Genomic DNA, 26280 nt, shown 5'->3' with positions numbered 1-26280 from the left:
TGCTTCCTTCTTGTAGCCACATCCACTTTTCTCATCTCAAACCCTTTTTACTCAGGCTGTATCGAGGTAGCACAGGATGCCTAGTTAGCTCAACTTCAGGAAGTAGGACAATCTTTCAAAGCCCAATTCCTGTCAGAGTGCCTCCGTCCTGAGAGGACCTGTCCAGGCAGGACTGGCCTTTCAGCCAAGCTGAGTATGTGGTGTGTCTTGATGCTGTGATTGGAGGAGTGGCAAGACTGCCACATCGAAAAATTTCCTTTTCCACTCACGCCTAAAATTCTACCCTTATTTTTTTTTTTAAATATATTTTATTGATATTTTACAGAGAGGAAGGAAAAGGGATAGAGAGCTAGAAACATATATGAGAGAGAAACATCAATCAGCTGCCTCCTGCACACCTCCCACTGGGGATGTGCCCGCAACCAAGGTACATGCCCTTGACCAGAATCAAACCCGGGACCTTCAGTCCGCAGGCCAACGCTCTATCCACTGAGCCAAACCGGTTTTGGCAAATTCTACCCTTATTGATTCCTACCCAGTGTCTGGAAGGAAAAGACACAGGAAGAAGATGCTGGCTGTTTACTTTCTAATTTTGCTTGGGGATAGCCTTTGCCTAGAGTCATACGGGGACTTCAGAGTGTGTAAATTGGAATATCTTACAACTTCCCAGTGCATGCTGACAGAATTCAATACAAGGCCTCAAAGCTTTGGGACAGGGGCAGAAAATCAAAGAGCTTTTCAGTGACTGTTTCTTAGGAAGCAGAATAACAGCAATGAGCTGGGTTTGACCAAAGTCAGATCATGGCATTTAACATATGCTTGATTGAACAGCTTTGTTTGCATTCCGTATGCTATGTCGCTTATGCTCATTTAAAAGCACATGGAATAAAATTGCATGTGGGCATCCCCACTATCCCACCTTTTCTTTATCTGGCTGGGTGGCTCAGTTGGATAGAGTGTCATCTTACACTAAAAGGTTGTGGGTTTGATTCCTGGTCAGGGAACATACCCAGTTTGGGGGTTCAATCCCCAGTGAGGGTGTGTACATTTGATGTTTCTCTCACACATCGATGTTTCTCTCTCTCTCCCTAAAATCAATAAAAACATATCCTGGGGTGAGGATTTTTTTTTTTAAAAAAAGGTGTAAGTACAGTACAATAACTTTTATTATATATATTGCTATAATTGTTCTATTTTATTATTAATTATTATTCTTAGTCTCTTTATTGTGCCCAATTTATAAATTAAACTGTATCATAGATATGTGTGTCCAGGAAAAAAAAAACAACATAGTGTATATAGGGTTCAGTACTATATGTGGTTTCAGGCATCCACTTGGGGGTCTTGGAATGTATCCTCCATGCATAAGGGGGGACTACCTGCACCATTTACTAGGGGCCCTAATATCCAGTTTAAGTCACAGGAGACCCACCGACTTGTCTTGGTTTTGTTCCCTGCCTTTGCACAAGCGTTACCTGTTCTAACAGGAGCCCACGTCTGTTCTCCAGTGTGCTCAGCCTGACGCCATGTCCCTAACCTGGGACAGAGCCCATGTGGGATTTAGCTCAGTGACAAGAATCATGTGTGTGAACCCTGGAAACTCTCTTCCAGGCAAGGTCTTCTCAGGAGAATCCCTATTCTCGGGAGGATGTCCTGATAAGGGACATGAAAGAGCAGTGTTTCCATCCAGTTTGAGAAACATTCTGATTACCTCACCTGTATGCTGAAGCTACCTACCTGTTCTCTTACCCAGGCTGGACAAGCTTCTGTTGCCTCGGGAAGAATTCACTTCCTCTTGCCCGATCCCCATCTCCACTGCCCCGGAGGCTGCGTGTGGACCCTGATTCTGCCTGGGTCACCCCACTGCCATGCCCTCCGAACACTGCTATCCAGAGGGAGGCTCTGCTCCTAACCCATCAGGATGCCCCTTCTGTCTGCTTCTCACTGGGTGCTCCCAGATATGGCTTCCTGCCCACAGCCTTCCCACTTGGACTGTTAAACAATTACCTGGGCTTGGAGGTGTGCTGCAGCCCCAACGCTGTCCGCAGTGACCTCTTGTGGTAGTTGGAAGTCAGCTAATGATGGGAGTATTTACACCACAGAAATCGGCATATGCCGTAGAGCAGAGCTTTTCTTTCTGGAGAGCCAGTGGTTGTTTCATCAGTTCACTGCTGACTGGGCTTCTGGTTCCTTCAAAAGTGTTAGGAGGGCCTCATTTCTCCCAGAGATTCTCTGGGTCCCTGTCACCTCCGAAGTCAGGAGGTAAGGCTCAGTGAAGATTTCAAGCTTCTCATCTCACCCACATGGCAGGGCTAATTGGGAGAGGCTGGCTCAGTTCCAGAAGACTGGATTTCACCCTTGTAGGGCACCCACCCCAAGCAGAGAGGGCTCTTATCGGCCTCTTGAACTAAAGCTGAGCTCTTTAGCAGAAGGGCATTTGTGTGCCTTCTAATGACAGGAATCCTGCCTATAATTCTCAACCCATGTCCTCTCTGCCATGTTCAATTCTCAACCCATGTCCTCTGTCCCATGTTTAAATGCAAAAGACGCCACTCTGCCTCCAGGTATTTGGGCATGTCTCTTCAGCTCTTCCTGCAGGAGGCCAGACACATCAGATGTAGACACAGATATCTGACTCAGAGGAAGCCTCTGGGCTATCTTATCTCATTGACATCCCTGGTTTCAACTGGAAAGGCGGGAAAGGTGTTAAAGAACAGAAAGAAAAAAGTTGTAATCAATTTGGCAAACATAAGGAAATATCCAAAATCACCCAAAAACAATTTAGAAAATGATAGTATTTTCACCATTGAAACTTAGAGGGGTTGAAAAGATTAAGGCCTGTTGAGAGCATGATCATAGCCTCTGGAAACAGAGCTGGGTGGGCACCTGGCTCCTCTGTAGATTATCTCTGTGACCTTAGAGAGTTAGTTGCTTTCTCTGAGCTTCAGTTTCAACGTCAGCCGCAATGTGGCTGCTTTTTGAATTCCCTAGTTGTAGGACTTCCATTCAGCCAGATTTCAGATGGTTCTGAATGATGGTTGTTCTGCAGTTTAGTTGTAATTTTTTTTAAAGAAGAAAAACTTTGATTTTATTTCTTATGAATTTTGCATTACAGAAAGTGGAAGGCAGAAGACATAAATGTGGTGTTTGCCTGGTACTGGCCCAGGGTTTTCCTCTGATTCCTCCTTAGGGAGGGTGGGGGTGGAATTGCATAATGGATAGATCACAGGCTCTGGAGTTACAATGTCCAGGTTCCAAATCCAGTACCTCCATTTATTAGCTATATGAACTTGGGCAAGCTACTTTTCTGTGCTTTAATCTTCTCAGCTGTAAAAAAAATGAAAGCTGTTTTCTTTCTTTTCTTCATGTGCCTCAGGCATGAAACAGCTCTGGCCACCGACACAGACATCAAGCTAGGATGAACTAAGGACTGGACATCTGCTTTGCGCCTGATTGATATAAGAGCAACACCACCAGTCAGGTGTCTCCTTGCCCATTGCCAGGGGGTTAGTTTAGTTGTAATTTTGAGGTGGTTGTGGGAGGAGGCGAGCACCACATTTACCTATGCCGCCATCTTGACCAGAAAGAAGTCCATCAGTTTGGTTTTACTGTGTTTAAGTTGTTAGTGTTCTGATGCATTTGAGATTACATAATGTACATGATTATTATCTTTGTCATCTGAGGGGTGCAATTTTCATAAGATTACACTTGGAATCCCAAGCTCTTGTTCTCTGGTATAGGTTGAACTGTTACTTCTCCAAAATTCATAGGTTGAACCCCGTGTGCCTCAGAATGTGACCTTATTTGAAAATAGGGTCATTTCCGATGTAATTCTCGTTAAGATGAGGTCATCCTGGAGTAGGGTGACCCCTAATCCAACGTGATTGATGTCCTTATAAAGGAAGGAAATTGTGCTGGAAACCAAGATCAACAGTAATTAATATGAATGTGAGGAGTGCACCAGAAGGCTGAGTGGCTCCTTTGAAATCCACAGGGTGAATTTGCATTTTATGACCTACTGCTGACTCAATGGCCTAAAGCAAACACCCCCAAAACCCGATAATCTTACTGTTTACTATAAACATTACCATTGATATGTCTGTTTGCATTCCGAAAAGGCAATTGTGTATTCTAGTAAATAAAAGCAGCTGGGAAAAGGAGAGTTTGCCCTGGCCTCACCCCATAAAATCAAAATTAATCTTGTCTTGTGTGTATCCTTTGTACGTCAGCTCTTCCTCCAAGCCTTTGAGCCCGAAAGCCACGCTGGCCGTGGCCTTTCACGAAATTGGACACAGGCACTAATACAGGGAGAACACCATGTGAACATGACAATGGCCATCTGCAAGCCAAGAGAGCAGCCTGAAACAGAGTTTTCCTTCCCATGCCTCAAGAGGAACCACTCGTGTCAACGTGTTGATCTCAGACTTCCCGCCTCCAGAACTGTGAGACAGCACATTTCTGTTGTTTGCTACTCAGTCTGCAGTGCTTTGTTACATCAGCTCTAGCAAACTAATACACTGTCCAATAAATAGACTTTCCTTTTGTGCCCCGTAGCATTTGCTGACAAGCAAAACTGTCATGGTTCTCTAAAACCTTAGAACTTTTTTTAGGTAAATTTTTTTTTATTACTTCGAGAGAAGGGAAACTGAAATATTGCAATGCCATCCAAAATTAGAAATAGTCCCAACAACTTAGAAATGTTTGAAAATATATTTAATTAAAATAAAAGAATCTTAAGCCCTGTCTGGGTGGCTCAGCGTCATCCTGTACACCAAAAGGTTGCGGGTTTGATTCCTGGTCAGGGCATATACCTAGCTGGTGGGTTCCATCTCCGGTTGGCTCTCGTATGGGAGGCAACCAATTGATATTTTTCTCTTGCATTAATGTTTCTCCTGCTCTCTCTCTCTTTCATCTCCCCCCCCCTCTAAAAATCAATAAAAACATATCCTTGGGTGAGGATTTAAAATAATAATAATAAATAAAATACAGTAAAATAATCTTAAGACACATTAAACTATTTACATTGCTCCAAAGTTTCTTTTTACATTTGTCAACACGTATATTCTCACATACTTGGAAACATTGGCTATGTGCTTTCTTGTGTTGTGTTTTTCATTTAATCTTATTTGATAGAAATATTTCTACATAGGGATAATGTTCATAGTGTTATTTAAATAGCGAAATATTATTTACGTGCCTTTCATATATTATTAGTCATTTCTTATTTTCTAATTTTTCACTATGAATATTTTTTGCATAATTTATCTTTTTTTACTTATCTTGAACTATTTCCTTCAGGTATATACCCAGAAGAGAAAATCCTGGATTACATAGTGTAGTACTTCCTATTACATATTAATCCATTATTCTTTTAACAGATTGAGCCTGTGGTTTCACCAGAAATAAAAGTAAGTGTGCAGATTTTTTCCATAATCTTGACATCATTCAGTCTTACAATTTTAAGTTTTTTCCCCCTAGTTTAAAAAGCTTTTCCTTGTCTTAATGTTGCTTTAATTTTGTACTTATGTGGGAGGTGGCCCCAGGCACTTTTAAAGCACCTGGCTTATTTTTGCAGCAAATGCTGGCTTCCTGCGGTAGCCCTAAGTGGGCAGTCAGCCTTCCCCTCTTAGCGGCAACTTTCCCAGTTCCTGCAAGTTCACCCCGCGGGTTGGGGCGGGGGGCCAGGGCGCCCTTTGGAACTGCGCCCACCAGGGGTCAGCGCAGGCTCAGTTTTAGGCTCTGGCTTCCCACAATGCACCGGGCTCTGTAGTCCCCGCGTTGGAAGGCGACGGAGCTGCGGCTGGGCGGCAGAGCCGCCAAAGGTTTGCGAAGTGCGGGCGGGGCTGCAGAGGGGCGGGGCGTCCCGGGGGCGGGGCCGTGTGGGGCGGGGCCAGGGCCCGCCGCGGTGCCGCCGCCGCTGCCGCCGTAGTCCCTCCTGCGGGCAGCAGCAAGGGTTCAGGTCTCGCCCTCCCCAGCAGCGGAGACCGCTCCACCTGGCGCTGTAACAAGGTAGGGGGGTGGGGTTGGAAGCGGCGTGTGAAGTCTTTTATTAGTTGTGCAAACGGGAACGTCTTCAGCTGCTTAAATTTCGAGCTGGAGCAACCAGGTTTGTTCGGAGGGAATCTGTTTTAAAACTCTTTTGTCTGCGTTCCTTTCTCCCGGTCTCCGGTCTCTGCGGGGCTCTGGGGAGCCTGGTTTGGGGAAGTTGGTGCCAGGGTGATTTCAAGCTTGTGTACGGAAGCAAGCCCCAGAGTGGGGCTAGAATGTGTGAGAGCTGGTGCGGGCTGGGTTGTGAGGACGCAGGAGAAATTAGAGGTCGGTCGGTCGGGACCTATTTCGCCCTGTGGGTGAGGGTCCCGAGCCCAGCTGTTCCAGGTACTTGAGTGAGTGGCGGCTGTCACGAGTCCCGCTGCGCCACCCTATCAGGTGGAGGCCGTCCTGAGATTTAAGCTAGTGGGTGCTCTCAAGTTCTCCTGGACCCAAACACTCCGTACCCAGGACCCCTCTCCAGGACACTGCTTACCAAAATTCCTTGCTGCCACCCTCCAGAGCCCCTGCCGGCGCGGCTGACCCTAGTTTGGGGGTTCCACACTTAGAACTTTTCAGAAAGTTTGGCAGACGGGAGCCCTGGAATATGGAGCAGCTGGGAGAGCTGAGGTCGCTGGTGTCTGTCCTCCTCAGCTTGTTTCTGGGCACACTGCCTGGCTCCCTCTATTCGGTCTCGCTTCCTGTTACCCTAGCACCCCTCGGTGGTAATGCCAGTCTATGGTAATCCCAACCGGGAAGCTCCAGGCTGCAGTTCTAAGGTGACGCCACCTTTGCCCGCTTCCAAAAGCTCAGAAGAGAGGACTACTCCGATCTCTATTCCAATGTAGAAGTTACATTTTTAAAGGTATATTTTTCTTTAAAACCCTCACCCTATAGTCATTCCAATATATTCATATCGATTGATTTTACATGTGAAATCTAAGCAGTTTCTCTTAGTGTTTAGTAATAAAGGTTATAATTAGGAACACTGCCTGATAAATTCTTCAGGTGAACATGATTCTGATTAATAAATTAGTTGTAGTAAAAGGCAGAAGATGGGAAATCAGGCAAGCTTGCTTCCAAAAACATTTCTACTGTTATGAAGAGGTTGGATTTAATTATCTTTATTGTTCCTTCCAAATGTAAAATGCTGGACACACCTCTTGACTTGAGATAGCAATCAAATATAAGAAAATTATTTCAAATTATTTTAAAATGGGTATTATCACCTCACGTATTCCCAAGGAAAGAATCTAGGAGTTATTAGGATTCCAAATCTTTGTTAAGTAGAATTTCTTAATGGTCCTTAACTCCATCTCTGGGTACTTTCCTTCAGAAGTGTCAGTGCTCTATCAAAATATGAAATTATGAATTGCTTATTATGTATAATATTTTCTATTTGGAAAATATTTTCCACATCTGACATTAATATTTATTTAAATGCATTGTTTATTTGTGAATAAAAAAGGAAAACCTTTAAATGATTAAAAGCAAGAAAAAAATTGTTGCCTGGCCAGCGTGGTTCAGTGGATGAGCATCGACCTATGAACCAGGAGGTCACGGTTTGATTCCATGGTCAGTGAGGGGTGTGCAGGAAGCATCAGTGATTCTCCATCATTATTGATGTTTCCATTTCTCTCCCCCTTTCCCTCTCTGAAATCAATAAAAAAATATTTTTTTAAAAAAAATTGTCTTAGCTAGTAGACATCCTCAGTTAGTGGAGATAAATGAAAAAGATGAAACTAAAATCGAATAACTCTTTAATAGAAAAAAAATATCCATAAGAATTAGAGGGCACTGTTTGAAGCTTAAAAGAAGCAGTTTAAGCCCTAACCGGTTTGGCTCAGTGGATAGAGCATTGGCCTGCAGACTGAGGGGTCCCCGTTCGATTCTGGCCAAGGGCATGTACCTTGGTTGCAGGCATATCCCCAGTAGGGGGTGTGCAGGAGGCAGCTGATCCGGTGTTTCTCTCTCATCGATGTTTCTAACTCTCTTTCCCTTCCTCTCCGTAAAAAATCAATAAAGTATATTTTTTAAAAAAGGAACAGTTTAAGAACATGTTAAAGATAACATTGCACAGTAGATTGCAAGCATCAGTAAGCCCATAGCCTCAAGAGATTCATGTGGAAAGACACTGACACCCATATAAAGAAATGTATAGACAAATTCATGGGCTCCCTAAAAATAAGTGGATCAGATGTTTCCCACATTAACTGTAAATACCATGCATTTGGATTAATTTAAACTGTCGGTCCATTGCTTGTACAACCTTTCAATTCCTTTATTATTTCAAAAAAAGGCACAGCTGGCACAGTTCTTGCTTCTGAAACAGGTAAACTAAAACAAACCCCACAATTGACCTCTAGCCACAGACTGGAGTTTACAGGAGTTAGCACAAACAAGCAACTCATAATTTACTCATTGCTTGAGCAGATACCTACTGAGTGCAAGACGGGACTCATTGCTTTAGCCCACTCCTAATGAAAAATAGCCATGGGTATGATTTCTTATTGGGTGCTGTGTCATCAGAACCATACAACTAGGGGCCTAGGATATTTCTCAGGATTTCTCAGAAGAACTGTGAAGACATGAGGAACTCAAATGAAAAACACACAACTTATTTTGGAGGAAGAAAGGAATAAAGTACTTAGAAATATTTCCCCGTTGGCTTCCATCTTTAATGTGCCAGTATTTAAAAAGCTGCTTATTATATTATGATACTAATTATAACATTAACTAATTATAGCATTCACAAAATCATGGAGATAAAGTGGCAAGAGGTGAGGCCTGGAAAGATAAGAAGATTAAAGAGAGAGGTAGGAGCCAGGTCACAGAAGGCCTGGGAAGGGTGAGGGGAGCAGAGTGACAGGATCTGAGCTGCTTTAGGTGGCTCACCCCGAAGCCTGTGGAGGACAGACTTCAGAGGCTAGGTGGCAGGAAGAACTGTTAGGAGGCTGTAGCAGTGATTAGGAAAGAAGTTATGAGGGCTTAGCATTTACAGAACACATTACCAGTTTCCGCTTTCTGATACATTATTTCATTTAGTTTTCATAACGGTTCTTTGCAGCCAGTAGGTTAATATTCATGTCTTCATTTTGTAAGCTTACCTCAGCGCTTTGTGTTCATCATCCCTGACCTTTATTAAAAAACACTATAAATTAGGTATTATTAGCCCACTTTACAGACATGCATACTGAGGCAGGTTAAGGAGCAGCCCTAGGTCCAGTGCCTAGTGCAGGACTCGTTTTGAATGGCGGGTGGGTCCTGCACCAATAAAGAATGAGGCAAGACAACTCTTCCAGGCAAACCTATACTCCGAAAACACCTCTCAGGGGTCAGCATGGCAGTAAGACCGCAGTGCCCTGTAAACACTTTGTCTCTGCAAGGGTCTCATTGAACAGAAGAGTGTGGCGCAGGGGTCCTCAAACTACGGCCCATGGGCCACATGCGGCCCGCCGAGGACGTTTATCCCGCCCGCCAGGTGCCGCTGCCTGTCCTGCTTAGCAGCCGACTCATCCCAGCCCCGCAGTGCGCATAGGAATTTGTTCATAGTTTTTTTTAAAACTATAGTCCGGCCCTCCAATGGTCTGAGGGACAGTGAACTGGCCCCCTGTTTAAAAAGTTTGAGGACCCCTGGGCGGTTCCTCAAAATAGTGAACATAGAATTACTATGTGATCCAGCAATTCCACCTCTGGGTATATACCCCAAAGAAGTAAAAGCAGGATCTCAAACGTATTTGTACACCAATGTTCATGGCAGCATTATTCACAATACTCAAGAGGTGGAAACAACTCAGGTGTCCATCAGTGGAGGAATGGGTAAACAAAATGTGTTATATCCATACAATGAACTATTATTCAGTGTGGAGAGCGGCTACAGTGTTTGGACAGGTTCACGCCTCGGACTAAGGAGAGGGCACAGTCCTCTCATGGTAAAGTCACATGCAAGTCCCAGCTTGGAAGGAAAAGCCCTCCCAGCACAGAGGCTATAGTTGTAAGCTTGAACCTATGGTCCGAGTGCCTGAGTGACGTGGGCTTGATAGAATTCAGGTGCATGTAATTGAGTAGATTTGAAACCCATGAGAACGTTGTAACCACACCCTTACTTTGCCTCGTGGAATCGGGCTATAAAATAAAGAGACAGCTTACATGCTGTGGCACTGTATCTCTTTATCAGAGAGGGCAGCGTCCCACCCAGACCCAGCTTTCTTCTCTTGTCTGTCTTTTCTAAATCCTTCACTGTCCCCACTCAGGTTCACCCTTGGCCGTGCTGGTGGCACAATTCGGCCTTAAAAAGGAAAGAAATTCTGACATCCACTACAACATGGATGAACTTTGAGGACGTCATGCTGAGTGAAATCAGCCAGTCACAAAAGGACACACTGTACAATTCCATTTATAATAGTCACATTCATAGAAATGAAGAGTAGAATGGTGGTTGCCAGAGGCCAGGAGGCGAGGGGAATGGGAAGTTGCTATTCAATGGGGAGAGAGGTTCAGTTTGGAAAGATGAAAAGAGTTATGGAGATGGATGGTGGTGATTTTTGTATAATAACGTTTATGTACTTAATGCCTCTGAACTGTACATTTAAAAATGGTTAAAATGGTAAACTTTATGTTATGAACAGATGACCAAAGTCCAGGCGCATGTGATAAATTAGTGAGCAGGAAGACTAGGAAATTCATTCCAAAAGTAAAACAGACATCTCATGAAACCCAGCCCAAGGAAAGGATGGTCGCCGGACGCCTAGAGACAGATCACAGAAGTGTCAGGCGGGAAGGTACCAGAGACACCATTTAGTGATGTCTCCAGTTTTACAGATAAAAACAGTGAGGCCCAGAGTTATGGAGTGATTTTCCCAGAGTCGCTGAGCAAATTCAGGCAAAGGGAGAATTCAAAGCAAAAACTTTGGGTCAACAGACAGAGGTGGTTTTCTTATTAAGGAAAGAGAAACCAAGCTTTCCGTCTTTATCAGCCTTGATACAGCAGATTCATAGGCTTACAATTACTGAAGAAATTTGGGTGCTTAGAATTCAGTGTCTGGTTGCTGGCTTTGTCTAGGTATTTAGGGGAAAGTGGTGATGAGATAGAGTTCATTCATTCATTCATTCTCAGATATTCGAGGGACCGTGTTGTGCCAAGTGTCCTCTCCAGTTTCCAGTTTTCCTGTCTAGTAACAACTGTCTGCCAGCCTTACTCTAGCCGCTCTGCCAGTCACCCTTGGACATCAACTCTTAGTTAAGTCTCCTGGAAAGGTGTTAGGGGAACAGGTAGAGTCGGAGGGGAGCTGATAAGAGGTAAAGTGGCAGGGTGTCAAATGCTGAAGAGAGTTGTGATTCCAATGAGGAAGCCACCCAGATCTCAAGGATTCTCATTAGGACGATGTCTAGGGCTACAGATGCAGAAGGCTTGGAGTCCTGCTCCTGTAACTCACCCTTGGCACAGAGCAAAGGTGGGGACTGCCTGGCGTTCTTAATGCCTGCATGGAGGATCAGAGTGATGCATGCAGACAAAGAAAGGTGCAAAGAAAAAGGAAGAGATATAGAAGACAGTGCAGTGTGGAAAAACCCTGATTTTTGTGGAATGACATCCCCATCTTGTGGCCTCTAAGGAGAAAGCCACATTGGCTCTTTACAACTATGTGCAAACTGTAAATAGAGCCCCCCCACCCCCCAACCACTACACACACTTAAAATTCTCACCTGAGGATTTGAGAGAGAGAGAGAGAAACTTTGATGTGAGAGAGAAACATCAGTCCGTTGCCTGCCGTATGCACCCCAACCAGGGATTGAACCCCCAGCCTTTTGGTGTATGGGATGATGCTCCAGCCAACTGAACCACCAGGCCAGGGCAAAGCCCCTTTAAAAAAAAATCCAATATCTCCTGCTGCTTCCTGAGGTGTAGGATGCACGGTAAAACATAACTTGCAAAATAAGGCACTAGTTTAGTAAAACAAGCACCATTTGAAACCATTTAAGAAGGAGGGGCCCAGCAGGGAAGGCACAGTGCCTGGCATATAGGAGACACACACAATATATTCTAGCTATTTTTAAAATTATAAAACATAAAAGTGGTCATAGCAGTGAAGTAGAAATAGATCCTATCAGGCACCTGAGATGGGACATTTTGGCATGGAATGTAGCTTTAGATTTCTTGGAAGCCACGATATAAAAGGAAACAGGTTTTCTTTTCTGACGAGATAAAATATACAGATTCAATTATAGAGAGACATTTTTTTTTCTGGATCTAAATTCAAGGAAGGATTTATCACATGAGCTCCCTTGAATATAATTTTGAAGCTATGTACAATATCTTTAGTAACATTTTATAGACAACTCTAAAAACGTCACGCAGATAAATGGTTTCTACCTGTGGCAGAAAGTATCTGCAGTTATCACGAACGTGTAAAGACTTTTTCTGTTAGAATGCTGCAGGGGTAGGATTCTGGGAGTGTCACTTGCAGGAAGTTACCTAAGTATGAGTCAGAAAAACCTGGAAACGTGGGCAGAATAGGATAGCTGAGCAGGAAAAGGTCTAATTGCCTATTGAGCTCCGTCCTCTTGAATGTTCTCATGGGGGAGAGGATCCCTGGGCAGGAAACAAGAACTGAGTGGTCCAACAGGCACGTAAACTTTGAAGCAAGAATAGAATAAGCCCTGTGCTACTCTTGTCACAAGATGGCAGGCTCTAGGGACATAAATGCCTGCTGCTGCTGGGTAGATCAGCAGCTCGCCACCAGCCTGTGAATGTGCTGCAGATAAACAGGTTGTGATGCAGTGGGAAGGTCACGGACTTTGAAGTCAGATAAATCTGGTTCAACTCCTAGCTCTGCTACTTAATAGGCATGTGATTTCACAAATGACTTCATTTTTATGATCCTCAATAGGATGTTAATATCTACCTTGTATGAGTCATTTTACTGATCAGAGATAAGATATATAAATAGTAAAAAAGTAATAGCTAACTATCAGTGATGCTTAACTCAGATGAAGCATTATGTTAAGTGCTTTACCTGCATTATTTCATTTATTCTTCAGAACAGCTCTCTGTGCTACATACCACCTGGCACCTAGTAGATGCTCATTACATGGTACATATTGGTATTACTTGTATCAGTTATAATAATGAATTGATCACGTAAAAGGAAAGAGGCCATCTTTGCCCTGGGGATTAGTGTCTAGAACAGGAGTCAGCAAACTCTAGGTCAGTGGTCGGCAAACTCATTAGTCAACAGAGCCAAATATCAACAGTACAACGATTGAAATTTCTTTTGAGAGCCAAATTTTTTTAACTTAAACTTCATCTAACGCCACTTCTTCAAAATAGACTCGCCCAGGCCGTGATATTTTGTGGAAGAGCCACACTAAAGGGGCCAAAGAGCCGCATGTGGCTCGCGAGCCGCAGTTTGCCGACCACGGCTCTAGGTCACTGGACACATCTGGCCCATTGTCTGTTTGTATACAGTTGTTGAGCTAAGAATGGTTTTTACATATTTAAATGGTTGAAAAATCAAAAGAAGAATAATATTTCATGACATATGAAAATGATATATAAGCCCTGACCTGATAGCTCAATTGGTGAAAGAGTTAACCCCAATACACCAAGGTTGCAAGTTCAATCCCTGGTCAGGGCACATACAAGAAATAACCAATGAATGCATAAATAAATGGAACAACAAATCATTGTTTCTCTCTCACTCACTCTCTCTCTCAAACTAATAAATTAAAAAAGAAAGAAAATGATATAAAATTTGAATTTCAGTGTCCATAAGTTTTATTGGAACACAGTCATATCCTTTTGTTCACATATTGTCTGTGGCTACTTTCTTGATACAACAGAGTTGAATAGTTGTGATAGAAATACATATGGCCCGCAAAGCCGAACGTATTGACTACGTGGTTCTTTAAAGGAAGTGTTTTCTGACCTCCAGGGCTCAGAGCAGCTGCAGAGCAGAAACTAAGCCTACCTCAGTGTAAGCAAGATGGCCCAGAGGTGAGTATTAAGAGATGGGATCCAGAAGGAGCAAAATTCCCATGGACCTCAGTTTTGGGCCCATGGACAAAAGATGTGGTAGGCTATTTCAGGGCCAACACAGACAGGTTGAGGAGAGAGAGGGCGTGGGCTGGACCATCTATTTACAAACTTCGAGCTCAGCCAATCTGGGACTAGAGCTTATTGAAGAAGCAGACTAAGAAATCTGGGATCTGTGAGCTGGTTTTTTTGCTTGTTTGTTTTTTATGTTTACAGATCTCATTGTCACCACTACAGTAACATTACTGTGATGGAAACATAACCTGTGTTCTCAATGCAGCCACATTAACAATTTCTGGACACCATGAACAACAGTGTCCATTTTCATCTAGAATGAGGCTTGCAAACTGTACCTTTTTATACCTTTGTATGTTTGCTTTTCCCTTTGTGTTTTAGCAAAAATCCTCTTTCAAACATTCTAATCTTATCTCAGCTAGCCAGGGGGAAAAATGATTGATTCACACCTGGACCAGGTTAAAGTTTAAATTTAACTGTTCTTAGTCCATATGGTGTCTGGTCTGGTTCCTTCTCACTTGTCTAGACTCATCCTCTGATCGCTCCCTGCCCTCCCTGTGCTACATTCATGCTGTGCAGTTACAGCCCCTGGGAGTCCGCCTGTTCCACATCTCATGTTTTTTATACTCCGCTGCTCCCTCTGCTTTCCAGTGTTACACTACCACAACCTTTTACGGCGAGGGTTCAGGACCTGAAGACAGGGCCGTGCACAAATGAAAACACTAGACAAGAAATATGAATTTAGAAGGCATGGGGAGTCAGGTGGAAACCTCTCTCTAGTGGAGAAGCTCACTGAAACCCTGGACCTGTCAGCTTTTATTCACTTGAATACACATTTTCCCTTTAGCAATGCATATAGGCATATCAAAGGTAAAGTTTGGTAAACAGCAAAAGGATTATCAGGTAAAGGAATTGCCTTCAGCCACTGAGCCCACAGCAAAGCAATATTATGCTGATTTTCAGCCCTGCTGAATATCAAAGTCCATTGGCCTTCCAATGGGTCTTTTTGCATTTATGCTAACTACTGTTGGTTTTAGCCTCCGGAGTTATACATCTTCCCTGCCTGGAGAATTCCTCATTCTTCAAGACTGCTGAAATGTCAGCTCCTCAGTGAGGCTTTCCTGGAAGGAATGATTCTATCAACATCTTTGCTCCTCTACTTGCTGTCATAGCACTTGTCACTCTATTGGCATCCATTGTTGACTCCTTCAAGGTTAGGGCTGATGTAATCTTAGCACATCCCCTAGCTTTTGGGACATGGTAACCTAAATGTGTGAAGACTGAAAAAGAGAATCAGAGTACCCTGCAGGGCCCGGAGTAATGAACTTTCTAGCTCAAGAACCTGGAAATGATAGGTGAGAAGTGGGGCAGATAAATAAAAACCCATGCAAGGAAGGCCCTAGGATGGCAAAGTTCCTGCCTGGGTTTTTTATTTTGTTTTTTCCTTATGAAGAATGTTGGATAATTCAATAGGAAATATTCTCTAAAAGACAGTACTATTCTGAGTATTCATGCCATGCTTCTCTGAAGTAGATATCATAAGACTCCAGAGTCATAGAAGCATGGAACAGACTGTCAAATCGCAGAGGGAAGGCGGGGGAGGGTGGGTGGGTGGGAAGAGATCAACCAAAGAACTTGTATGCATATATGCATAACCCATGGACACAGACAATAGGGTGCTGAAAGCTTGGGGTACAGGGCGGGGGTGGGCTACAAGAGCTCAATGAGGGGAAGGAGGGGGCATATGTAATATTTTCAACAATGAAGATTAAAAAAATACACATTGCAATTCAGAGAAGACATTTTAGGAATTGCCGAGACAATATGGTTCACACACTTTGTTATTGATTAAACTAAATGTAAGGCTAGTACTTGAAAATACAGGATGGGGCGAAAGTAGGTTTACAGTTGTGAGTATTTGAAACATAGTTTATTCTTGTATTATTATTTATTAATAAGCTAATGTATTTGCCATACAAACAACTGTAAACCTACTTTTGCCCCACCCTTTATTCATGACTAGTGGCCAGTAGATGAGATCTTTCAAGTGTAAATGTCTCACATGAACTCTTATCACTCTCAGTGGAAACTTGAGAGTCTTGACACTGAGAAGGACCTTATCTAGTAGCCTCTTGGTGTTTGGTATTCGCTCAACCCGAGGGCTGTATCTGCTCTTAAGGACTTGTTGCTGGTAACTTTGATCTTTTAATTGGATGACCACTGAGATCTCAAAGCCACAGTTTGAGTCTTGTTTTTTTGTGTTTTTTTTTAAACCCAGATTCATGATCACATGCTAGCCTGCTGAGTTTCATTGGCCACGTTGGGCTCTGCCACACCATTTGTGAGATCCTTGTGTGGCTTATCTTCATCAGGTTGGCAGTTTGCTGTGCAGAAAAGTTGAGTGTCCCATCAGCAAACTGAGAAGTTCCCCTTTTAGATCAGTAATGAAAAATATGAAAATGTACTAACACTTTTCATTTATAAAAGAGAGCTTTTATAAAGTAGTGTCTCAGCATAATCAAGCATTTACACACACTTCCATCTTTTCTTCCGTTTCCAAGATTTTGGTAAAATTATGGGATGGTTTTTGTCATTGGGTGGGCCCTCCTAGTTTCCAGCCAATTCTTTTGTATTTTTCTAGTCTCTCTCCTGTTCTCCACAACAGTTTTTCAAACAGCCTCTATTCTCCTTAAAACTCCCACTCTCATGTTCTCCTCACTCTTGGCAAATGACCCTGCCTGCTACTTTAAGGAGAAGATAGAGGCTGTCAGACAGTAGCACCTTCAAGTTCCTGCTGTTATGCTGAGACAGTGGTCGGCAAACTGCGGTTTGCCGTGCTGTTGACTAATGAGTTTGCCGACCACTGACCTAGACTATTGATTCCAATAATTACAGGCTGTTGTTGTTCCTTGTGATTAAGCCCCTATTTTGTTAATTCCGCAGCCATCCTCCTTTTTTTGGTCCTGTTCCAACGGAAGAGGGATCCTTCCCTTGAATTAGGGTCAGCCTTTCAATCTGTGCCTTGATCTGTTCTCTTGACCTTCTTCCTCCTCCCTTCTCAGAGCCTCTCTCAGGAAATTATTCCCTCCCCTGCATCCTTCTCATTAGCCTTTACACATTCTTCTATCTCATCCAACTGAAAACATCTCCCTCTGGCAACCCTCCCCTTCACAACACAGCTTCTTGATTTAGAACTGTTTCTGTTCACTGACTGTTCTTCTTCCCTCAACTCTTCAGCATCCTTCAGTTGGGTTTCTATTCTCATCCCTCCATGGAAACCTTCCTCACAAAGCCACCAGCTGCTGCCCTGTTGGTAAAGCCAATGCTTTTATCTTAGTAATTGTCTCATCTCTCAATAGCATCTGACGTACTGACCACGTGCCTCTCTTTGGCATTGTACTTTCCTGGGCTGCTCCTCTTGCTTTCTCCTTGGGCTCACCTTCCTCAGTGTCACGTCTTCAGTGGTAGTTCTACCCTGGGCTTTCTGCTGTCCCTGTCCCCACTCTTCCCAGTGTTGGTTCCAAGTGACAGAACCCCAACTCAAAGTGAACTAAACAACCAACTCACCAAACCGCCAGCACCAAAAACCACAACAAAGAAAATGCATGATTCATGTGCCTGAAAAGTCCAGGGATAGATCAGGGACAGCTGGTCTCAAGACATGAAATAAGGGTGTCACAAACAACCTCACCCCTGTCTCTTAGCTTTGTTTCCCTCTGTGTGGCTTCTTTCTGAATGAAGGCAGAACGCCTCCCAGTAACTGCGGGTTTATATCCAATCCTTTTAGCAAACACAATGGAAAATTTTCTACCCAATTTCTTAAGCTGGATGTCTACGAATCATTTTTGATTCCTCACCCCCCCCCCCACAACTGCTTAATTGTCAATTTTTTTAAAATGTATTTTTAAAATATATTTTATTGATTTTTACAGAGAGGAAGGGAGAGAGAGACAGAGAGTTAGAAACATCAATGAGAAAGAAACATCGATCAGCTGCCTCCTGCACACCCCCTACTGGGGATGTGCCCACAACCAATGTACATGCCCTTGACTGGAATCGAACCTGGGACCCTTCAGTCTGCAGGCCGACGCTCTATCCACTGAGCAAAACCAGTTAGGGCTTAAAAATATATTTTTATTGATTTCAGAGAGGAAGGGAGAGGGGGAAAAAGATAGAAACATCAATGATGAGAGAGAATCATTGATTGGCTGCATGCCCCCTACTGGGAATGGAGCCCACAACCTGGACATGTGCCCTGACCAGGAATTGAATTGTGACCTCTTGGTTCATAGGTCGACATTCAGCCACTGAGCCACACTGGCTGGGCTTAGCCTCTAAATATCTCTCCATCCCTGCTGTTCATATTCAAGTTCAGGTCACTGTCTTTTTGTCTCGATTCCTGTAAGAGCCTCCCAGTGATTTCTTGCTTTGGGTTTTGCTGCCCTACAATCTCTTCTTCACATCGCAGTCAGGGTCATCTTCTTGGAAATGTGTATCGGATCCCATCACTTGCCTACACAAACCTTTGATAGAAAGCCTAAAGCAAAACTTATTGTTATGTTCTTATGCAAGGCTTTGAGTGACACAGCAACTGCTTCTCTTTTCTCTTTTCACTTCTCACTTTATCCCTTGTTCTGGACCGTTCAGCCACAGATGCCAGGCTAGCCAGCTCTCTCCTAGCTCCACACCTTTTCACATGGTGCTCCCTCCTCCTGGACCACTTCCCTTTCCTAAACAACCATTACGTATCCTTTAGGACTCACCATAAGCCATGACTGTATTGAGAAGAGCTTTCCATAATGCATTATGTATATACTCTTGCTGTTAGAACATCCTTCTTTTCCATCTTAGCACTTAGCACACTTTATTGTAATTGCTTATTAAATTTAATAAGGTCTGTGAAGGCAGGCATTTCCCTAGTTTTGTGAAATATCCCCAGCATCACAGAGTAGACACTCATGAATATTTGTTGACTTGTAAGATAAAATGAGATGTGATTGTGCTAGGAGATTTTCCCATTCTCTTCTAGATATTAGAATCTGGATAGATTCGATTTGCTACTGGAAAATCTAAAAGTATAATGTCTACTGCTTTCCTTTTTTTATATGCTTATTGGTCCTCTTTAAAGAATAGTTACATTTTAGAATTGAAGAGGATCTTAGTAATCATCTAGCACTAATTCATTTCATTTAACAAATTAGGAAGAGGGAGCTCAGAGGGGCTCAGTAACTTGTACAAACCGCAGAGCTATTTACATAATTGGACTAGAACTCAGAGGTCATGACTTCCAGTCCAGAGCAGCTTATGATATCAGCACTAGTGTAGTATAATTTTTATATTATTTCAAAGGAATCTTATGCCTATAGCTCACATGTTTTACCTTAAAAAATATATTTTATGTGTTTTTATTGATTTTATAGAGGGAAGGAGAGGGAGAGAAAGAAACATCATTGATGAGAGAGAATCATTGATCAGCTGCTTCCTACACACCCGCACCAGGGATCAAGCCTGCAACCTGGGCATGTGCCCTGACCAGGAATTGAACCATGGTTTCTTGGTTCATAGGTCAATGCTCAACCACTGAGCCACACTGGCCGGGCACATGTTTTACTTTTTAAAATGTACTTCCAGATCCTGTACATGTCAATAGGTTCTATTAGTTTTTTAGGACGAAAATTACTGGCTGGTCTAGGGATGTCTAAAGTATCCCATAGAGTCTGTCCTCACAGATAGGGTCAGGTCGGGTTGACACTGTATGTCGTTGGCCCTCTAACACCACCATGAAAAACTGGAAGTTACACATTTGATTTAGTTGTTCCACCATTTCACCTCAGAAGGGTAATTACTGGGGAGATGCCATCTGGATTTGATCTGAGGCACACACTCATGTTGCCTAAGAGAAATAACAGACTTCTCTGTTTCACTCTTTGTGTGAACTGCTCTCCATTCCTCTGGGAGGCTCTCTGATGGATGTCCATTATGAGCTAGGAGCTTGGAAAGAGATTTGCTTCCCTGAAGACCATGTTGATGTTTGCAATAGACAGAGTAAGAGTGACTTTCTAAAACCAATTAAAATAGAATTGGGTATGGTGAGAAAGTAAATATTGGAGACAATTTTTAGTTAATTATTTTAAAATTTATTTTTGAATTTTAATTTATTAAAATTTTTAAAAAGCATTTTAAGGAACCCCCAAATGGAACTTGTTGACCAAAGCATTAGAAGACTTCCACTAATGGACCTATTCCAAAAGAAAATTCCTTGAAAAATCAGAGATTGTGCATAGATGTTCTTCAAGCATTAATTTATAATAAAATGTTCAATGTACTTTTTCATTATGATCCCTTGCTTTACCTGATTATTTCAGCTGAGTTACCTATCCTTTACCTCTTGCATGTGGACTTGTTATATGTTTCTAAGTCTTGTCAAGGAGTTAATATTTTTGCTTTAGAACTAAACTTTAATCTTCTCTAGGGCTAGGACTAGACCTACCTATTTCTTTTTTTTTCCTCATTTCTTTTTTTTATTTTTAAATTTTTTTATTGATTTTTTACAGAGAGGAAGGGAGAGGGACAGAGAGCCAGAAACATCGATGAGAGAGAAACATCGATCAGCTGCCTCCTGCACAGCCCCCATTGGGGATGTGCCCACAACCAAGGCACATGCCGCTGACCGGAATCGAACCCGGGACCCTTGAGTCCACAGGCCGACGCTCTATCCACTGAGCCAAACCGGCCAGGGCCTCATTTCTTTTCTTTCTTAATTTAATAAATCTTTATTGTTCAGATTATTACAATTGTTCCTTTTTTTCCCCCCATAGCTCCCCTCCACCTGGTTCCCACCCCACCCTCTGCCCTTACCCCCCCCGCACTGTCCTCATCCGTAGGTGTACAATTTTTGTCCAGTCTCTTCCCGCACCCCCCACACCCTTTTCCCCCCGAGAATTGTCAGTCCACTCCCTTTCTATGCCCCTGATTCTATTATATTCAACAGTTTTTCTGTTCTTCAGATTTTTTTATTCACTTGATTTTTAGATTCATTTGTTGATAGATATGTATTTGTTGTTCATAATTTTTCTCTTTACCTTTTTCTTCTTCTTCCTCTTCTTAAAGAATACCTTTCAGCATTTCATATAATACTGGTTTGGTGGTGATGAACTCGTTTAGCTTTTTCTTATCTGTGAAGCTCTTTATCTGCCCTTCAATTCTGAATGATAGCTTTGCTGGGTAGAGTAATCTTGGTTGTAGGTTCTTGCTGTTCATCACTTTGAATATTTCTTGCCACTCCCATCTGGCCTGCATAGTTTCTGTTGAGAAATCAGCTGACAGTTGTATGGGTGCTCCCTTGTAGGTAATTAACTGTTTTTCTCTTGCTGCTTTTAATATTCTCTCTTTGTCTTTTGCTCTTGGCATTTTAATTATGATGTGTCTCGGTGTGGTCCTCTTTGGATTCCTTTTGTTTGGGGTTCTGTGTGCTTCCTGGAGTTGTAAGTCTATTTCTTTCACCAGGTGGGGGAAGTTTTCTGTCATTATTTCTTCAAATAGGTTTTCAGTATCTTGCTTGCTCTCTCTTCTGGCACCCCCATAATTCTGATGTTGGTACGTTAGAAGTTGTCCCAGAGGCTCCTTACACTATCTTCATATTTTTGGATTCTTTTTTCTTTTTGTTTTTTCTGGTTGAGTGTTTTTTGCTTTTTTGTATTTCAAATCTTTGACTTGATTCTTGCGATCCTCTAGTCTGCTGTTAGATCTCTGTATAATATTTTTTATTTCAGTCAGTGTATGCTTAATTTTTAGTTGGTCCTTTTTCTTATCTTCAAGGGTCTCGTTATATTTATCGGCCTTTTCTAGGAAATTCTTGAAAAACCTTATAACCGTGGTTTTGAACTCTATATCCAGTCGTTTGCTTTCCTCCATTTCTTTCATTTGTGATCTGTTTCTTTGTCTCTGCATATTCGCTGCTTCCCTGAGTTGATAGAGTGGCTTTGTGTGCTAGGTGTCCTATAGGGCCCAGTGGCTCAGCCTCCCCAGTTACCTGAGGTGGACACTCTTGGTGCACCCCTTTGTGGGCTGTGTGCACAGTCTTGTTGTAGTTAAGCCTTGATTGTTGTTGATATCACTGGGAGGAATTGACCTCCAGGCCAATTGGCTGTGAGGATCAGCTGTGTCTACGCTGGGAGAACTTCTGTGCTCAAGACACCCTTATGAGACAAGACCTGCAAAAGCCTCTGTGCTCAGCTTGAAAGGGGAGGAGTCTCAGGGCAGAGCAGACAGCCTTGGTTTCCTGTCAGCCCTGCCCTAATAGGCCCCTGTGTCTCAGTGTTCCGTGGTAATCGCTGCAAACACCTCTAAGAGAAAGCCGCCCTCGAGTTCCGCCCGCTGCCAGACAGTCCAGTTTCTCCCCGAATGAGTCTGGTTCCCCAGAGTCTCGCCCAGAACTGGAGTTAAGTGCAGTCGGGAGCTTTTATCTCCCTCCTCGTTGAGAAAGCCAGCCACATACTCAGTTGCCCTCCCTCTCCTCGTGTGCCTCTGCCTTCTGCAGTTCCTCTGAGTCTCAGTGTGCTTTTCTCTTTCCTGACAGTCCAGTTTCACCCCATATGAGTCTGGATCCCCAGAGTCTCGCCCGGAACTGGAGTTCAGCACAGTCGGGAGCTTTTGTCTCCCTCCAGCTTGAGAAAGCCAGCCGCGCGCATTCAGTTGCCAGTCCTCTCCATGTGCACGTCTCAGTACCTCTGCCTCCTGCAGCTCCTCTGAGTCTCAGTGTGCTTTTCTCTTTCCTTCTAGTTGTAGAATTTCCACTTAGCCGGCCTTCCTGTGGTTCTGGATGATGTCTGTTTTGTCTTTTAGTTGTAGTTTTGAAATTGTCGTGCGAGGCAGCAGTTTAGGTGTTTACCTATGCCGCCATCTTGGTTTCTCCTACCTATTTCATTTCTTCCAAATCTTACCACGGTGCCTAATGCAATGTTCTGTGTATGCCTCTGATGATAGAATTTTATGTTCCTGAATGTGAGTGGTGCCAACCAGTCTTTCTCACTCAGGGTCAACATGTTTTGTTTTCAGCATTCATCCTTCCTTCTTCTTAACTTGGGAATGTTGTTTTTCTGAAAGGAGAGAGAAAGGGAATATATAAGGAGATGCTCAATCAACCAATCTCCATTGGGGCTTGCCATGCATTTATCATAGTTTTTGTTTCTAAAAAAGAAACTAGGAAGACAAGTTAAAATATATATATTTGAAACAGATGTTTGTGCTTAAATTAAAAAATTCCAAATGCAGCCCTTTGACCTAGCAAGTCTACTTCTGGAAATCTATCCTATGGAAATAATTGAACACAGGCAAAAAGATTTAGCTCTAACTTGTTCATCTCAGCTTTGTTTATAATGGGAAAGAATTAGGAACAACTTGAATTTTCAACCACAGGGACCTAACATATAATAAACACAATGGAATTCCTCAGTTTAAAATAATGTGTTTACTGACATGAAGATGGTTACAATTTATTAATTGGAAAGCTTAAGTTATAAGATGTGTACAGTTTTATCCAGTTTTTTAAAAAGAAAAATGTACACAAATGACTAGAAGGATAAACACATATATTATATGGTGGTAATGAAATTAAGTTTTCTTTACCTGTGTTTAAAACTTTTCTGCAATAAACTTCTATAAAGTTATTTTTAAATCAAAAACTGCTCCAAACAACATGGTTTCTATTAATGTCATTATTTTATATGACTTTTTTCTCAGAAGTATTTGATTGTAAATGAGTATGTTAATAGTTGAGTTCTCCATACATAGTAACTGTTAAAATGCCTACTAAGTGCCCAAAGGGCGACATTGCTTTTACTTTCTTGCCTTGGTACCACTTTTTCCTCTCTCTGGCAGATTCCAGATCTGTAGCTATGTTAAGCTGGAGTCTTGTTGGAAGAGAGCAGGGGACTGGGTTTTATTTCTAGTTTACTTACTAATTTTCTTTGTTACCTTGGGACATTTACTTTTCAGCTTTTTGCTCTGTAACTCTCCCTGTAAACGGTGGAGAACTCCCTGCTCATTTCTACCCCAGCAGATGAACTAAAATATCAGTGTCCCCACTTGTGGACTGGAACATGGCTGATCTCTGCTACAAAGCCATAGATACATATAAGTACTAAATTAACAGTAATTCATTTATTGTTTAATTAGTAATAGTTCACCTGGCCACCCAGGGTAACTTGTCACTCTTAACTACTGTGAGCATTCACAAAATTGTCAATTTAATTCTGAGCCATTACTTATCAACCGATTTAACAAATATTTGAAAAGTGTCAAACTGGATTCAAATTCCGGCTCTCCCATTTAACTCTGTGAGCTTGGGAAAGTAAGTTAATTTCACTGGGCCGTAATGTCCTCATTTATAAAATGAATAGTATAATACATTGTTTTTGTAAAGATTAAAGGAGATACAAAATGTATAATGCCCAGAAATGAGTAGTATAATATATTGTTATTGTAAGGATTGAATGAGATGCAAAATGTGTAATGCCCAGCACAGAGTAAGCTCTCCATAAATAGTAACTGTTAAATGCCTAATATGTGCCAAATACTAAGATTCACATTCGTTCAGTCAATAAACATTTATTGAGTGCTTAGACTGGGGCAATGTTCTAGGTGTGGGGGTTTACATCAGTGAACAAAACAGACTTCCCTGTTATCATGGAGCTTACATCCTAGTAGATGCAAAGGTTAAATACAATGTAGTCCAATCCATGGTTATTGATAAGAATTACTATTATGACTATTAATGTATTATGTGCCAGTGATTTGCATACATAATCTTATTTTCCCATTAACCCTGTGAGGTAGGGATTATTGTTGTTACTGGACAGTATGGAAAGTGAGCCTCAGAGAGAATGTGTCAGGTAAGTTGAAAAACAAGTGAAGGAGCTGGATACGCAAGCCCAGGTTGTCTGACTCTAAAGCTCACTTCACCGCCCTGGCCAGTGTAGCTCGGTTGGTTGGGCATCGTCCCATGCACCGAAAGGTTGCTGGTTTGATTCCTTGTCAGGGCACAAGCCCGGGTTGTGGGCTCTATCCTCAATAGGAGACATGCAGGAGGCAGCACATTGTTTCTCTCTCTCTCAAAACCAATAAAAAACATTAAAAAAATAATAAAGCTCACTTTACCACCTTCCTACCTTCACTTGGTGAGTGATTGGTGGTAAGTATGTATGTATGTATGTGTGTATTTATTTATTTATTTTTGCTTATGGTTCTTTCTTGACATTCTTGCCAACACTTTTTGCTCTGCAGTGGGAGCAGTAAGGGAATTAAATTTGTTGGTTTTTTTTAAATTTTGTATTAAAATACTTAATTATCTCTGCAGGAAGTGGTCAGAGAAAGAATAAGTAACAGCTCTGCTTAGTGTTTCTTTGAATCAATTAGGAATCCCAGCTGACTCTTCTCCCTGTGTAGAAAAGAGGTCACAATTAGAGGGAGAGGTCAGGATGCAGCCTTGAAAGAGGTGCATAGATGGGGATGGGTGGGGGGCCCCCAGAGGAATTCCTTGTGTTGTGCTGGTCATCCTAGCAGGCTAACTTGAAGGAAACAGTTGATGCCTCCTGTATACACCTCACGGTATTGCATCTTCATTTCCTAGCTCAGAGTCTTGAGGAAAGACACGGCTCCTCCAGCCTTCAATATCCCTCTTCCTCCTGTTCTACAGTTGCCCAACTATCTGGAATGTTCATGTCATCAAAGTAATGCTGGATAAATACTGCTGGAATTTGAAAAATAGTTATGAAATCTTTCAAGCATTCAGAACATTACAAAGAATATCATGTGCTCATAACTTAGTTTTGTCACGTCGTAACATCTTGCCTTTTGCTCCAGTTACTTTTTTTAAAAGAAAAAATATAGATGTAAGTCACAGAGAAAGACAAATACCATATGATTTCACATATATGTGGAATCATAAACAAAAAACAGAAGCAAACAAAATGAAACAAACTCATAGATACAGAGAACAAACTGACGGTTGCCAGAGGGTTGGGTAGGGGGATGGCTGGAAAAGGGGAAGAGGATTAAGAAGTACAAACTTTTATTAAATTCCACATATGAGTGAAATCATCTGGTACTCGTCTTTTTCTTACTGGCTTATTTCACTTAGCATAATGTTCTCCATAAAATCTTCTTCCTTTTTAAGGCAGAGTAGTATTTCATTATGTAAATGTACC

The 26280-nt window shown here is 42.3% G+C and overlaps 1 protein-coding gene across 2 annotated transcripts in view; it reads left to right on the top strand.

Annotated features, from left to right (window-relative positions):
• FZD3 (frizzled class receptor 3) overlaps window positions 1-26280 on the top strand; it is a 219642-nt gene that overhangs the window by 137250 nt on the left and 56112 nt on the right. Inside the window, exon 8 of one of the 2 annotated variants that reach the window (XM_080676958.1) lies at window positions 3377-3489. The exons of the other annotated variant lie outside the window; for it this stretch is intronic. Coding sequence (XP_080533084.1) covers window positions 3377-3417 — 41 coding nt within the window. The 3' untranslated portion in view covers window positions 3418-3489. Of the gene's footprint in view, window positions 1-3376; window positions 3490-26280 lie in introns of those variants that run through there. 2 annotated transcript variants of the gene reach the window in all.

This window comes from Plecotus auritus, assembly GCF_963455305.1.
Source record: "Plecotus auritus genome assembly, chromosome: 6".
NCBI lineage: Eukaryota > Metazoa > Chordata > Mammalia > Chiroptera > Vespertilionidae > Plecotus > Plecotus auritus.
Note: the sequence above shows the minus strand (reverse complement) of the source record. Positions and strands in the feature narration are given on the sequence as shown.